Source organism: Epinephelus fuscoguttatus, linkage group LG22 (assembly GCF_011397635.1).
Source record: "Epinephelus fuscoguttatus linkage group LG22, E.fuscoguttatus.final_Chr_v1".
In the NCBI taxonomy this organism is placed as follows: domain Eukaryota; kingdom Metazoa; phylum Chordata; class Actinopteri; order Perciformes; family Serranidae; genus Epinephelus; species Epinephelus fuscoguttatus.
Window position 1 is genome coordinate 10,434,561 of NC_064773.1, and position 15,806 is coordinate 10,450,366.

The 15,806-nt window shown below is 41.9% G+C and overlaps 1 protein-coding gene across 1 annotated transcript in view; it reads left to right on the top strand.

Annotated features, from left to right (window-relative positions):
- Positions 1 to 595: 595 nt before the first annotated feature.
- Positions 596 to 15,806, top strand: part of sema3c (sema domain, immunoglobulin domain (Ig), short basic domain, secreted, (semaphorin) 3C) — a 69,171-nt gene continuing 53,960 nt past the window's right edge. The window contains exons 1-2 of the mRNA XM_049566831.1: positions 596 to 780; positions 7,251 to 7,418. Of these exons, the coding sequence (XP_049422788.1) occupies positions 7,289 to 7,418 (130 nt within the window). The 5' untranslated portion in view covers positions 596 to 780; positions 7,251 to 7,288. The remainder of the gene's footprint in view (positions 781 to 7,250; positions 7,419 to 15,806) is intronic.

Consider the following 15,806-nt stretch of genomic DNA (forward strand, 5'->3'; position numbering starts at 1 on the left):
CCAGGAAAGCAGCCCATTGCCTATTTTTAACAAGTTTTTCCACATTTAAAAAACTTTCAGCGGAAAAAGGGTACAAGTGGCTGCAGTCGAGTTTTAACCATTTTCAGTATTAAACTCTGTCTGCAGTACAATTTCTTTGCGTACTTTGATGATGCCTGGTTGGAAAAATGGTTCCAGCAAATACTAACAAGCTGGTTCATTATTTTGGAAACACTGATTATACTTAATATGCAGATGAAAATAGAAACAAATGGAAAAAGTCTGCTTCAATTCACATCATAGAGGGCAAATTTATTATCTTTTGGTAACGGCTATGTGAACATCCCCAGATTAAATTAGCTCCAGTCCTGAATGTGTCTGACCTTTCCCAGCGTCGCCCTCTCAGTGTGAGGTTCAAGCCTCTGATGTGTGAAGCTGCTCATGCTAAAGTTTGCTGTCTAGTTAACAGAAGAAGGGAAGGGGGAAGAGTGAGGACGGGAGGGGTGGGGAAGAGGAAGGCAGGAGGAGGAGGAGGAGGAGGAGGAGGAGGGGAAGGGGGAGGGGGACTTCAGTGGAGAGTGTGTAATAGGACACCAGCCCTCTCTCTGTCTTTTCGCTCTCCTCCCTCTCTCCTCTCCTCTCTCAGTCAAGCCTGCTCTGTGAGCACTTAGATGGAATAGCAGCATTTTTCCTCTCTGGTGTCACTGGTGGAAAACTGGGAACAAGGTGCTTTTTTTGAAGGGGGATAAATCACATCTGTGTTTTTCAAGTGGGGACAGAACTGGAGGAAGCTCCTGTAAGGTGAGTTCAGGGACTGATCTGGATCCTGTCTGTGAAGGTAGAGGGGTCTACCTGCTGTACTGCACTGTACTGTGGTGGAGTGGATCACACAATGGATGCAGAGAGGAGGCTAACAGGTGCAGGGTCCCACCAGGGAGAATAGCTGGAAGTTAACATAATCTGACTGTTGCAGAGTGCCAAATTTAACTAAATTTACTTGGTGCTTCTTTTTAAATACTGAGTTTTATTACATCAGACTGTGGCATGCTTTATTTCCCTCACATGCTCTGGGTGTGCTGCAAATTTCCAGCATGAGTCAAGACCATTGCAGTTGCTGTATCACCCTTAAACTGATCAAATGTGCTTTTTTAAAGGATATCTGGTCAAGTTTTTTATATTTGTATAACTTTATTGCACTAGGAGAGCTTCCTGACCTGGTTTAAGCTTAACATGTCTTTATTTCTATTAAAATTCCTTAAGTTTTAATACTTGAAATACACACATTTTAGCTGCGCCTGCCTGTCATGTGTGTGCAGGAACGTGTGGTTGTAATAGAGCCACTGACAACTGAATGACAGGGTGTGGTATGAACACACCGTCCTGTTAGAGCCCGGGACAGACGTAGCACTTTGCAAGTTGTTTACTATTTCAATTTTAATTCTTGTTCTCCACTCGAGGAAAGATTAGATCAGAATACTGAATAATTAAATCCATGAAACGTAAAGCCAGCTGGGAGGACTTTATGCCTCAATTTCTGGTAGTTAAACAGTGTTCATGTGTTTAAAGCATTAACGGGACCAGATGGGAGCCAAACAATCACAGACCCAGTTTGGAAAGATGGAAAAAAGAAAAGAATATTTGTTTTTACAGCTCTGCAGTGTTCTGCTTTTATCAAAATTAGAAATAGTGAAATAGTGAGATGGAAATTTCATTAGGCTGTCAGCCAAGGAATGCACAATAAACACAATTATCATCACACCCCACTGGAAATATAACTCTCCACTCACTCACGCTGACCTCCTTTTGTAGGGACATTTAATTGCTGTCGCAGAGATTCCTGGCACACTCAGCACTGGAATTTCTGGACTCCACAGAGCTCAACATAATTAATTGAATTATTCTCGATCTCGGCAACAAACAGTAATGCGCCGTTTTATTGGGAGACCCATTAATCCAGGCGAGCGTTACGGTGCTCCACAAGTATAAGTGAGGCTGGCAGTGAGCTCATTCATGCCTCAGTGTGGTGATCATCAAAGGAAGAGGCAAAGGAAGTGAATCAACCTGAGCTGGTGGGGATGTCATGGGACGCTCCGAAGTCCCTTGACGATGAGTTTAGCAGCTGTGAGGCCAACGTTTCCACGCCAGAGCCTCACCCCGGGAGATCACCCATCTCAGTGAGCGTGCAGGGAGGGGTCACTGTGGGTGTTCAATAGTTTAAAGGGTCGATTCACTTAAATTACAACAAAAATAATTATTCTCACTTAGTGGTAACTCAACCCAAACACCAGACGAAACTTCCAGTATTGGACGATTCCTTAAAACCCCAAATTATCTTTATTTCAAATGCTTTTTAAAATTCTCACTTTCCTCCATTTCTGCACATGGCAGCTACAGTATGGTCCAGGTCAAGGAAATATCGTGGTAATAAACTGAGGTTGTAAGGTTAAGTTCAGACAACAAAAACATGTGGTTAACATTATGGAAACAATGTGGTTAAAGCTAATAAAAGGAAAGTGCTAAGTGGTCTGTGAGTGGGTGCAAACTCCCTGAGCTCCACACCCTTACTTTCGGTCTCGTCACATGAAAGGCACACTGCTCACTGCGTTGGTGCTGAACAATGCTATTGCACATAAATCATGGCATGGGGAATTGAAAATGTGAGAACAATTTCTGGAATACTTGACTTGGTATTCGTTTTTTTCCCCCCCCAGGTTTTGGTACATTGTTGTCTAACATTTCTGCCGTCGCCCAAATACAAGTTGAATTTTGTTTGTCGTTCTCAAAACTTTTAAACATTACATGTTTTCATCCTGTTCCTATTCTCAGGTCACCAATTCGCACTGATGCTTTGTCACGCCCTTCTGCATCTGATAATGACGCACAGGGAGATCTTTAGTGTAGCTAAGTTAGGTTTAGACATCTGAGGGTTAGGGTTGGGGTTGGGTTAGGGTTAACCCAAACCCCAAAAATTCATGGCTAGGGTCAGATCATGTAACATCACATGAGTGAGATCAGTGCGCAACAAACTTGCCTATGTTACGTAACATTATGCCAAAACAACATTGACTTGTGGTTTCTCACGGGACACAAACTTCAGTCTCCTGGGTGAAAGTCCGCCTCTGCTCTTTTCTTCATACTACATCAGTAGCACTAAGCGTCAAGTATTGCCAAGACATTCTCATCCTAAGTTGTCACATATGGCTGCTTCATTGGTGGACTTTCATGTCTACATATTACGTGTTAGATATCCTCCTGTGTCTGGCGTTGAAGTTCCAGGATGCCATAACCAACACCGGGAAGTCAACAAAAGCACATGGTTGGGTTTAGAAAAAAGACATCATGGTTTGGCTCTACATTCATACAGGAAGCTAACACCAGGCTCCCAGGTAGTAGTCCAGGGTTTGTTTTGCCCATCCACCACCACTCCTACCCACCCTACAGGGACTTTCCAGGTTCTCCTATTACATCGTTGCCAGCAGCATTTCAAGATGAAGCCGACAGGTGCATTACGAACTGACATGGCCCATCCACATATCATACAGCTGCGTCAGGTTTGAGAAGGGGCTAAGAAAATGTCTTGTCAAGAATCTATAAGAATCTCCATTACTGTGGATAATCCACAGATTCAGCAGTTTATGTTGAAACTACTTTGCACCAAAGAAGTTCTTTCTATTCTCAAAGCTGCACATTTAAAACTTTGACTTAAATCCCAAAAAGGAGGACTGAAGACTTGAACTGAATGCCGTGAGACCTATAACAAAATCATTAAAGTCTCAAGTTATGACCTGGTTACATTCTGAGTCCTGAGGGTCTCACATGGCCACATACCTTGAAAATTAGGTTATGTATTCAAAGAACCTTGCCTCAGCTATTGACGGAGCTTTAAAGGAAAATGCAGTTTTCATGGTCGACATTCTTGAGACTTGAAAGTCTTGCTGAGACTTGGCACTTGACTTTTATTTGTTTAGAAATGACTTAAAAACACCACCAATTTAATTTACCTGCTTTGAATTAGGGTGAAACCAAAACTATTTGCATGCTTAACATACCACTATAGGTTGGAGATTATTTTTTGTAATGTGGGTGAAACAACCATTTGAGAGCAATACATGACTAAGTCTCAGTACAGGGTCAGATTCATCCACCTGGAGGCTAAACTCATAGGAGACTCAGACGCCTGAGGTGAATCAGGCTCTAGGGGAGGGTGTGTGTGGATGATGCAGCAGCAGAAGAGGCTGCAGTGCAGCGGCCGGGGCCCCCTTGACAAGCCCCGTGCAGTTTTATGACTCTCCGGCTGAGCCAAATCTCATTCCTCTGCAGTTTTCCATCTGTTGTCCTCATGCACCTGAACTGTACAGTTCTGCCTCTGCCACAAATCAGTCATGCTTCACTCCACCACACACACCCATATCTCAACCTATTTGTACACTACATGCCAAACTGAAATTTTCATAGCAATCATGCAGCTTTTCTGTCTCCTGGCCATCAATTTTTCAGAGCGCATCTATAAGCCATGAGAGCAGGGATCCACCCTGCTTGTGTTTTCTTTTTGAATGTAAAAGGGACGCTCTCTTTATCCAGCGTGGCGTGTTTTGTGGACACAGGTAGTGTAACAGCCGGTTTGGGTGGTTAAAACGGCTGAGTCTTTCTCCAGCAGAGGAGTTTTGCATTGCAGGAGTGAGTGTCCCGCAGGCAGTACAGTACCTGCCTCTATCAATAATTGAGCTGCTCTTGTCCTGTTAGGAGAGGAACAAGAGGAGGCTGAGGGGAGCGTTTCTCTGGCAGTTCTTTTGTGCAGATTTAACTCATCTATATTTAAGAGATGCACATCTGCAAGGATATAGTAAGTGATGGGATTTAACTGACATATGCTCATATCTGTGTCTTCATTCAGTGTTGTTTGGGCGGCGCTTCAGTTTTGTAAGTCGGCATTTCTGGACCTGTCAGACTGATGATTTAACTGTAAATATTGCTCATGTGTATTCTGCTGCTCTCTTGCAATATGAATTACCCTCATAGCAACAGATAGTGTTGTATTAGGTGATGAAGATCAGAGACACTGTTGTTTTGAAACCACAGTCGACTGCATCCTGGCAAGCACTGATTTAGTGATTCACAGATCAATAGACGCAGAGAAGCAAGTTTGCAGAACTCTTATACAATCATATAATATATTTAATCATTTTTTTTATTGCCATATGTATTTCTTGGTTTAAAATTAAATCAATCATAGTAAAAAAAAAAAAACCTTCACACTTTGCTGATAACGCCACTGATTGGAGCCAATCTGAAATCTTCAAATCTTCGACATTTAATGGGCTAAATTTCATTAAGAAGTGGATTTTAGATGTTTAGAATATAATCATTTGATATTTTTACATCAGTAATGCATCAAATGTATAAAAATGTTAATTGTGTAACAAGCCCACAGAAAAATAAAACCCATTTCTTAGCTTTATGTAGCTTTTTAGCCACAATGTTGCTATAGCTAGTTAGCGACTATTATTAGCTTGTGAGCAGAGTGGAGCATTTAGCTTCTAAAAAGCCACTTATTTTCCTCACTAAATAATAGAGACCACACTAGAGCTAAAAGAAGCACAAGTGGTGGACTTAAATGCACCAGGTGTTAAGAAACACCGCTCCAAATGAAAGCTAAAGCGAAAGCTTGCTCCGTATCTGCCGGCTGTTTGCTAACGCTTTAGCCATATCAGCTTAGGTGTTGGTATGTCATTAGCAATACAGTTTGTTCCACTGCCCCCAAGTGAACAAAAAGGTCAGTTAATGCTGCTTATAAATGGCTATATTTCAACAGGTGGTGTGGCCCTGCTAAATGTTATTCAAATAGTAATTCTGTGTCAGCTAGCTAAAAACAATTCAACACAAATACCCCAAATTTGAACTCTGACATGTTCTGAGGCACTTTTCAGGTAGGTTTCTTTCAGAAAACCTGTTTCTGATAAACAAGCAATGATAGGTTTTACATTTCAAGTAGTAAAAATAAAAGTTTGTTGTAAATAACTAAAGTAGCTAGTTAGCTTTAGCAGTGATAGCTAAGATGGCTGAAAAGACAAAAGCACAAAAACTCAAATTAGTTATGTTTTTGTTTCTTACACTGTGGTTATGTGGTGTCAAAATAAACAGAATTTTTCCACTGGGAAAATTCACACGAACGCCCCCTTAACTCAGAACTCGGAAAGTTGGTGAAAATTGTGACGTCATGTTACGTAGAAAAATGGCAGATGAAAGTAAACCTTTGGTTGCATATTAATTTCTGCTCAGATGTAATTTGTATTATGGTATAAGGGGGTAACCGTTAGTTGTTGTCCACATAGTGACCTAGATTAGTTAGAAAAGTTATTAGCATTAAAGGTAAAGCTATATTTTAATGGTTTTTGGGAATGCACTGGTGTAGCAACAAGTCTGGGACAAAATTACTTTTTAATATAAAGCTTCAACTAATTCGGTATACTTGGAGAGCAACTTGAATCTTTACTGGGATGATAAACACATCAATTTTTTCCACAATACAGTTAAAAGCTCATGAACCAACCCCATCTCACTCTGAAGATTCTGAAATCCGGCACTTGGGCAGTGACTTGTGGCGTCAAACACTGCTGAAAAAGCCGTCCTTAAACGTCGGCATGATACATGGCTGGTTTCCGTTACAGTTTAATTGCGCTCGGTGGCAACAGGGGGAAACGCAGCAGGACATGAACGAAAGTTAAGGCAACGAAAATCTGAGTAGGGCCAGTGGTAGGGGTGGTGGATGGATCCAACAAACACTGACCTTCACCTGGGAGAGCAGTGTTCGCATCCCATAAGATTATAAAGCCAAGCCCAGTTCTTTTTTCCTAAACCAAACCAAATGTTTTTGTTTCCGTAACCCAACCACATGCATTTGTTGCTGAAGGCAAAAAAACATCACTTCACTGTGTTTTACCAACGTATTGCGTTTATTTTTAAAGAGACTGTATGTAAATTTCCTGTGAAAACAAAAGTATATTTTGAAAGAAGACAATGCATCAACCCTGAGCGTCAACAACCAACGCACCCAGGGTGCTTTCACGTCATATCTGTACGTGGAAAGTCCATGACCAAACGTCGATATGTGACGAGGTCAGAGTGAGAATGTGTTGCATGAACATACCAAAGTCGGAAGAATGACTGGGGACCATCAGAGGAGCAGCATGCAGCATACATCATATTACAGATATCCAAAAGTAAAAAGAAAACTCAGTCTTTTTATTTTCTCTTTCAAACACCTCCAACAGGCACTGGTGACTGGTCGGGGTTCCTGAGCGGTGCAGTCATGGGCAGGCCGGAGGGGTTGGCCAGGCCACCTCTGGTGTTAGCTATGGCGCTCCTGGCTCTCTCTCTCGTCTCCACGGGGGTCTCCAGCCTCCCACAGCCGCTGCCAAGAGTCTTCCTCTCCTTTGAAGGTAAGAAGAAATAACAAGCATGCACCCCTGAATGTAATCCAGCATCTTGGAACTTTCTCTGCAGTTGTAATGAGGTTGCAATGATGCCATGTGTGTTAGGGCGCTAATGCTGAACAAATGGTTGATAATGAAAGTATCGCTCAGGGCTATATTATACGGCTTACCTAGAATTTGCAGAACTTGTGCAACTATGCTGTTGTTTTGTATCAGATTAATCTGTTGTCCAGCAAAAAGTCAGATCTCGGCAGGAGGTGGCACAGCTTGTCAGACCTACCATGAATCTGTTTCTAGTTAAACTTTAATCACACCCCTTCAGACTGCAGGCCTGTTGGCACTGTGGCTGCCTCTGGTTTTGATTCTCTTGTTTTATTTAATTTCTGTGACATAGATTATTTTATGAATTTTTGATGCTCTGTTGAAATAAGAGCGTAGTGTAGGGCTTGACCGGTTTGTATATGTGCATGCTTGTGTGAGTCGCTGTAGATAAGCTGTCTGATCATTCATGCCCCTGTGCCGTGAGCGGTGCAGTAACCTTTTTGCAGTGGCTGGATAGTGTGCAGGGGCTGAGGGAGATGTTTGATCACCTTTCACTACCTCTCGCTGTGGATTAGGCAGCACAGAGCAGCTGAGGCTGTCCGTCAGCACGGCCTCTGCTCTCAGTTAATAAAGCCTTATAGTGCAAGGCTAAACCAGGTGTAGTTTTCTTTCTCTCTCAGACTAAATACTTGTGCCATGTCTTTTTTTCCAGTTTGGTCTCATTCTTTCCTTTTATCTTTCACTTTAATTCCTTCTGTCTTTTTCTTACCTTTTGTGGCTTCTGGTTCTCTGTTATTGTTTCATTCTAAATATCTTAACCAGCCTGCAGACTGTTTCTGCTCTGCATATTGTCTTAGTTGTTAAATATGGCAGTCAGGTTGGGAAAAAAAGCCACAGTGACTGAATACAGAGGGGAAAAACAATGAAATGGCCCAAAAAAATGTTGGCATTCTACATTTCTACAAACCATGGATAAGTTACATTTAAATACTATTATGTCGCAGATACATTGAAACTTTACATTCAACAATGTGGTTAATGTGTGGTTAGGTTTAGGCTCAAAAACCACTTGTATAGGGTAAGGAAAAGATCATGATTTAAAATACCTGGTTTTGAGGGCACAGTCCTCAGTGGAAAAGCAGCAATGTCTTGGTAAAAAAAAAAAAAAAAAAAAAAAATCGCTTTTGGTGCTACTGCATCAGCAAGAAACTTCCAATGTCCTAGTAAAACACCCACATTTTAATTGGTGTCTAAAAAGCCGCTGAAAATGCAGCGACTTGATGAAAAAACAAAAACAAAAAAACATTTGGTGCCACTATCTTAACAGGAAACCCAGCAATGTCTCAGTAATAAACAATTGTTTTTTTGTGATATTATCCCCAATGGAAAAACAGTGATGGGTCATTAAAATAAGCCACGTTTTGGGTCTGAAAAGCTGCTGGAAAAACAGTGGCAGGTTCCTAATAAACACCCACATTTGCTGTCTAAAAAAATGCAGGAAACGCAGCGATGACTCCTTAAAAAGCAACTGTCTCAACAGTTTGTTAAAAAAAAATCCCATGTTCGGAGGGTGAAAAGCCATTTGAAAGAGAGCCACAGGATCACAATAAACACCACATTAAGTGCATAAAGAGCCGCTGGAAAGGCAGCAATGACTTGCAAAAGAACAATCCCTTTGGGTTCCACGATCCCCGCTGGATAAACACAGACAGTTTGTTAAAATAAATCCATAGTTGAAGGCTGGAAATCTGCTAGAAATGTAGCAATAACTTGCTAAAAAAAAACAACTGCTTTTGGTGCCACTGTCCCCGCTGGAAAAAAAGCCATGGGTAGCAATAAACACCTATGTTTGGTGCATAAAAGGCTGCTGGAAATTTAACAATGACTTGCTAAAAAAACAATATCTTTTGGCACCACTATCCCCGCTGCAAAAAACAGCAACAGGTCATCAAAATAAACCCATGTTTGGAGCCTGAAAAGTTGCTAGAAAGAGAACCACAGGGTCACAATAAATACTAAGCTGGTGCACAAAAGCCACTGGAAACACAGCAATGACTTGCTAAAAAAAACTTCTTTTGGTTTCCCTGCTAAAAAAAAAAAAGCAAAGGGTCATTAAAATACACTCTCATTTGGGTGCTGAAAAGCCGCCAGACAAACAGTGACAGGTCCCTTAAAAACACTCACATCTGATGTCTTAAAAGCTGCTGAAAATGCAGCAATAACTTGCTAAAAACAATCACTTTTGATGCCACTTTGTCTGCTGGGAAAAAAAGCTTTGGGTAGAAATAAACACCAACATTTGGTGCATAAAAGGCTGCTGTAAATGCAGAAATGACTGGTTTGGTCATTTGTTAGTCCCCAACAGTGCTCTGCAGCTTGTTGATGTTATGCCATCCCTTCAACCCCCAGATGACAAAGTTAGCTGATACAAATCTCATTTTAAATACGTTGATAAGATACATATAAAATGTACAAATGTAACTTATTTATTTTTCCTCTAGCGACTGGGCTGTGAAAGAAAGATCCCTATCTTTGGTTTTGACCACTCAAATCACACTGTTCACTCACTCCTTGCACCTCCAGTGTTTCTAAACAGCCAGCTTAAAAGGTCAGAGGTGGCCGTGCTGAAAATGAGCCAATCCCTGTAATCCTGGAAACGCTTGATTCCTTTTCAGAGTGCTGATTAGATTTGATTTGTGGTCGTCACTGTAGTTGTGTTCACCGCGGGGAGGACCATAAATGGAGAGTTTTACTTTGCAGCGCACTAATTCTTTAAGAGGCTCTGGACTTTATTCCTAATGAATGTTTATCCGTATGATGAGGCGAATGTGTGTGTTTCACTGTGTTACTATGACCCTGGGATACATTGAGGTGGATTTATGAGGAAAGAGGAGGATGTTTGTTCAAAGCTAAGCGGCAAACTTTAAGGTGTGAATTTACATTCCAGCTTTGATTGAGTATCTGAGCCTAAAACACCAGGGCACAACGAGTAGATGCACCTTTTGTTTTTGAGTGAGAAATTATTCTGAGCTCAGGAGGGGGAGGTTATAACTCCCTCATGGCTGCAGGGGAAAGTTCAGCAGGGGTGAGCACCAGATGTAGGGAGACTCTTAGGACCCAAGGTGGAGGCTCATTTCTCCCATAAACACTGGAAGCCCTTACTGAGGGAAGAATTTAAGGAGTCTGGGCTCCTTCCAAAGCAGCCAGAAAGATGAATGAAGAGTTATAGAAGATTGGAAGAGTGGTGTCTCAAAGGGGAAGGAGGTGCAGGTGGTTTGGCACCTGCTGGGTGGCCAAAAGGTTAGTTTCTTAGTCTGGATTCTCCCAGACGTGAAGACCTGTTAATTATTAAAAGCTGGAACTAACTGAATCAAGAAAATAAACCAGTGAGTGAGACGTTCAGGTCGTGCATAGATCTGGACGCTTGAACATCCTCCCCCACTTTTTACTCCTCATATCACTGCTGAAATCCAATCCAGGGGTAAGGCAGGTTCACGGGACTCCCGGCGCAGCCTCGCGTCCTGCAGAGAAGTTGCTGTCTCTGACATTCCTCTCTCCCTCGCTCTGCTTACTCTTGTGCTCCTCAGGCGAACGCAGCCAGACCACAATTAAAACCGCATAATAAACAGTGAAAAATGCAGCTAACCCAAATAATAAACCCTCCAGAGGTGCCTTTCTCTTCCGTGCCTCAGATAATAAACACAGGCCCCCTTCCATACAGCAAAACTATTTAGGGATACCCAGTGTGATAAAAGATGCAGTAATTACTCCTCTACATTTGCTTTAAATATCTCCGGGCCTCTCACTGTTTATTTTGGCCCTTTTCATGGCACCTTTTCATGTATTTGCTGTCAGAATGAGGCTGAAATGTAAACAGTGTACTGATCGGGAAGAGAAAGTTTGACTGCAACTATGCACAGAAATATAAAATAAACTTTTGATCAGTGTCTGCAGCAGATTTTCAAGGGTTTTTTTTAGGATTATTTTACGTCCACATCTGACAAAAACAATCTTGAAAACCTAGACTGATGTCACAGCCCAAAGTTGTCAAATGTCACAGCTTTGTCAGCGATTCCGGCATCGGACACCGACACCAAAACCCCACTTTTGCAGTGGTAAGATACGCCACTGGGCAGCTTCAGTATGTAATGCAGCCAGATTTAATCCTTGGCGGCATTATGATACACCGCCGGTTGGCTGGAGGGCACCTGTTGCGACAGTATGATACATGGTGACGTCAGTTCATTATATAGCCGGACAGCACCTGTTGCGGCGGTATGATACACCACAGGATGGTGTCAATTTGGAACACTGCCGGTAACGACGTAATGTAAGGAGCAGGAAAGTTCATAGGGGTGAAGGATGGGTCCAATCAACCCCGGACTTTCACCCAGGAGCCCGTTGTTCACTGTCCATATGAATGCAGGGCCAAACCTAAAACGTGCTTTTGTTAATGTCCCAGCATTGGTTGCGGCATCCTGGGACATCAACAGCAGACGCAGAAGCATACCTAGCATGTAATATGTAGACATGTTAGTCCTCCGACAAAGCGACGATATGTGACAACCTGGGATAAGAACTCAAATGCATGTAGTCTATCCTAAACTACATTGGAGAATTGACTTTCATTTGGTGGTGCTTCTGCTGCTTTGTTCGACCAACAAGCTAACGTTAGTCTATGGCAACTGTATTTTGTAAAGACAGCAAACAACTTCACTTTTTATACACATTTTTTCCATCCATTGTTTCAAATCCACATTACTCCTCAGATGGTGTCAAGTGTCAGTGTGAAGTGTCAAGATCATCTGCTCAGCACAGCTCGCATGTTTTCCCTCAATTGTTTTGGCAAAAACAACAATAGTTTAATTTACTGACAACTGGGTAGAGAAGGAATTTAGGGAAAGTCTCCACTTGAGAACAAGTCTGTTGCACTTGCATGAACTGGCTGGATAATGAATTAATCATCCAAATGTGTCTGCAGCACGGATGGCACAAAACTTTTTTTCAATTTTTTTTGCAAGATAGCAGTGCTTGTGTTGATTGAGGACCATTACTGCCATGTTGACCCTTGATAATATGTTATTACTGATAAAGGACCATCTTTAACATGTTGATCCTGGGTAGTGCTGCTTATGTTGTTCAGGACCATCACTGCTATGTTGATGTCAGCATAAATTATCCAGAATCAGCATGACGATGATGATGGTCCTGGATAAACCTAATCGGATCTATCTAGAATCAACATGGAAAAAAGGAGAGGAAATGTGTTAAGTGCAGGAATTTGCGACTGAAAAATTATATTATCCTTCTTCATTGCTTAGCTTATTTGTTAGCATAGCTGACCTAGTTAGCAAGCTAACTCACTATCCCTGCAGTAGCTGACAAGGTTTTTGTGCAGTGTTATTGTTATTGTTCAATTTTACTAACTTCCATTTGGAAAGCTAGCTTAGCTTCAAGGACTTTTGAAAGAATCACAGGAGCAGCACACTTGTGATTGCGTGATTGCATTGTCTAGGAACGCAATATGGGATGTTGATCCAGGAGCATGTCCCACTTGGCAAAATCACTTTGTACCAGGCACTACCTTTCAGCAACCGACATCCTCACACCAGCAGTAACCACCATGTGAGATCAGTGCAGAGCGGCGTCAATTAGCTAGCCGTTGAGTACAGACATGGGACTCACATGCCTAGCTAGGGCATCTATCACAACAACAAACAGAGAAGTTCGGATTATAACACACACAGAGGTAGCGTTATTTCATTCTCTGGTCAGGACGCAGTTACTCCACTTGACATAGCAAACAGTGGTTTGCTGCTATATTAATGTTCTGATAACATACAGAGCTCCTTTAACACTCAGATTGCTTTCATTTGCTGTAAACTGTGAGAAGAGTATTGCTCAACAGGCACTGATACTGAGAGGCACGCTTAATAAGTTGCTTATTGGTTTTGCTACTGTATCAGAGGTTGGCTTTGCCGTTGCCAAAATGCCATTCCAGGAATGGTGGGATCAAAAATTCAGCCTCATTCATCCTTGGAGTTGGCAGTTGTGGCAGTGGTCTGTGTTTATGATCAGGATCATTTAACCTCATCAGCGGTCTCACCCTGTTCTGGCAACACTCCAGCATTCAATACAGTATTAACTCAGAAACACATACAGTATGAATGTCAAACCATGAAGGATGTTTATTTGAAAGTTAGCGGGCCTGTGCATGCTTTCCTGTGGATGATGTAAATTTTGCACACACGTCTGGCCGAGAGCCGTGCTGAGACTTCGGAGAGATTGATTAAGATGATGTCTGTAGTTTAATGAGCGCTCCCTCACACTGGTATGAGCCACATGGGCCTCATTCACGGCCTGAACAGAACCAGGCATGGAGATCAGGAACCAGGCCTCAGGGAGCGGATACGCCGGATCCCTCCGCCTCCACAGATTACTCCTCACTTTTATCATGCCTCATTACTACCTCCACTCACCCCCCATTATTCATAGAGCAATCACACTGCTCATGTAGGTGGATGTCCGTCTGCTGAGGATGTTTACTTGGTGGTGAGGGTTTGCAGAAGTGTCGCTCTGTTGGAGAAAGAGTGTATGTTTGTCTGTGGTGAGTGCGTGGATGTGCATTCCTTGGACTTTATTGCATTTCAGTGGTAAAAAGCTTTTTCCTGAATCATTGTGAAAACTATGTGGTTTTCCGGAAATGCAAGTTATGAAAGGAAATCTACAAGATATTTTGGATGCTTCAAATACTTGAAGCCCAAACAAACCAGGACTATTTTAAGGCTTTCATCAATAGGTACAGTACTTTTCTGAATTCTTTTCTGACTGGGTCGTCTAACTGATACTACATTCACACTTCTGTGAAGTAATGTCTCAGATTTAAAGGGATCAATCACCTCAAAATCATAGATTGTTTTGGTTTGAGTTGCAGATTATCGGAGATGTCGACTATAGAGATGTCTGCCTTCTTGCCAGTATAATGGAACTAGATGACACTCAGCTTATGGTGTTTAAAGTGCCTAAAAAATCCATTTGGAAAACTCAACAGCAATGTTTCTTTCCAGAAATCATGACCTGGTTACTCAAGATAATCCACAGAACTTGTTGCAGTTTCATGTAGGAACTATTTTCTCTCTACTGAACCACACCTGCCAGCTGTTTTACCACGCAGAAGGAAGAGTGCATCTACTCATGAACAAGAGACATTGCAAAATTTTAACATTAATGGCATCCTCCTCGACTAAACTCCAGGGCTCTACCCAAATATTCAGATATTTGAATATTCGTTTCTTTGGTTAGGTATTCGTTATGAAAATTTGGTATTCAATATTCGTTTTTTTTATTTACTTTTTTTTTTTAATTATCTTTATTTTTTAACATATTTTTTGGTGCTAAATGTAGTCTTTTTGTTGTTGGTAAATGTAGGTTATCAATAAAAATTAAAACTTTTCAATTGCATTGTTAAAAATGTGAAAATATAGTATAGCCTACCAACGGAGCTTGTGTGCACGGCAAGCTTGAGCGCATCCGTCTGAGGCTGTGGATCAATGCCAAGTTTTACCACTTTATCACTATTCCCTCTAACTTGTAGCTGTTTTTTGTTATCTTTTGAATTTAATATGAATTATGGAACCGTGTTTGTCAACGTTTGTTTCCCTCATTTTGTACAATAAATTACTGTTTAAAGTTTCAACAAGTTTCTTTTGGAGTACATGACACAAGTGTGTTTTGAAAACGACCGCGGACTGTCACCTGCTCAACGCATCAGTACCTTCGGATGCCATGACAGTAATAGCCAATAATGTCAAAATATCATTTACAGACCGATTTAACAGACGATCACTGCTGCCCGACCCGCAGGTCCATTTGCAGGGCCCGCGGGTTACGGGTCGACCCACAGATCACTGCTCAGCTCAATCTATAAATGCTGTACACAACAGTAGACATTACATTCTATTTAGGCCAGCAGAACCAGCAGCGTATCGGCTCTACAGTGCACAGCACTGCTGATTAACCATTTTATTGCAGCACAGAGTGTCTGCCAGTAACCAATTACTTGCAGAGGCTTCCTACAACTTGTTTCAATGGTTCCGATTTAATCAGAAGACAAATTAAACAGGATGACTAGCCAATGTGAAAATCCAAAGAAAGCATAGAATAATGTACTGAAGGAGACTGTTGTGCCATCACATTTTTTTGTGGTTTGAGAGCAAAGATCCGGTCGCCACTGTGCAAAACTCCGCAATACAATTAGGTCCGAAAAAACCCCGGAGGAGTGCTTCGCAAGGAGTCTTTGAAAGGAGCCGAGCCTGGTGTACAACCGGAGAGAGCAGGCAGCAACTCACACCA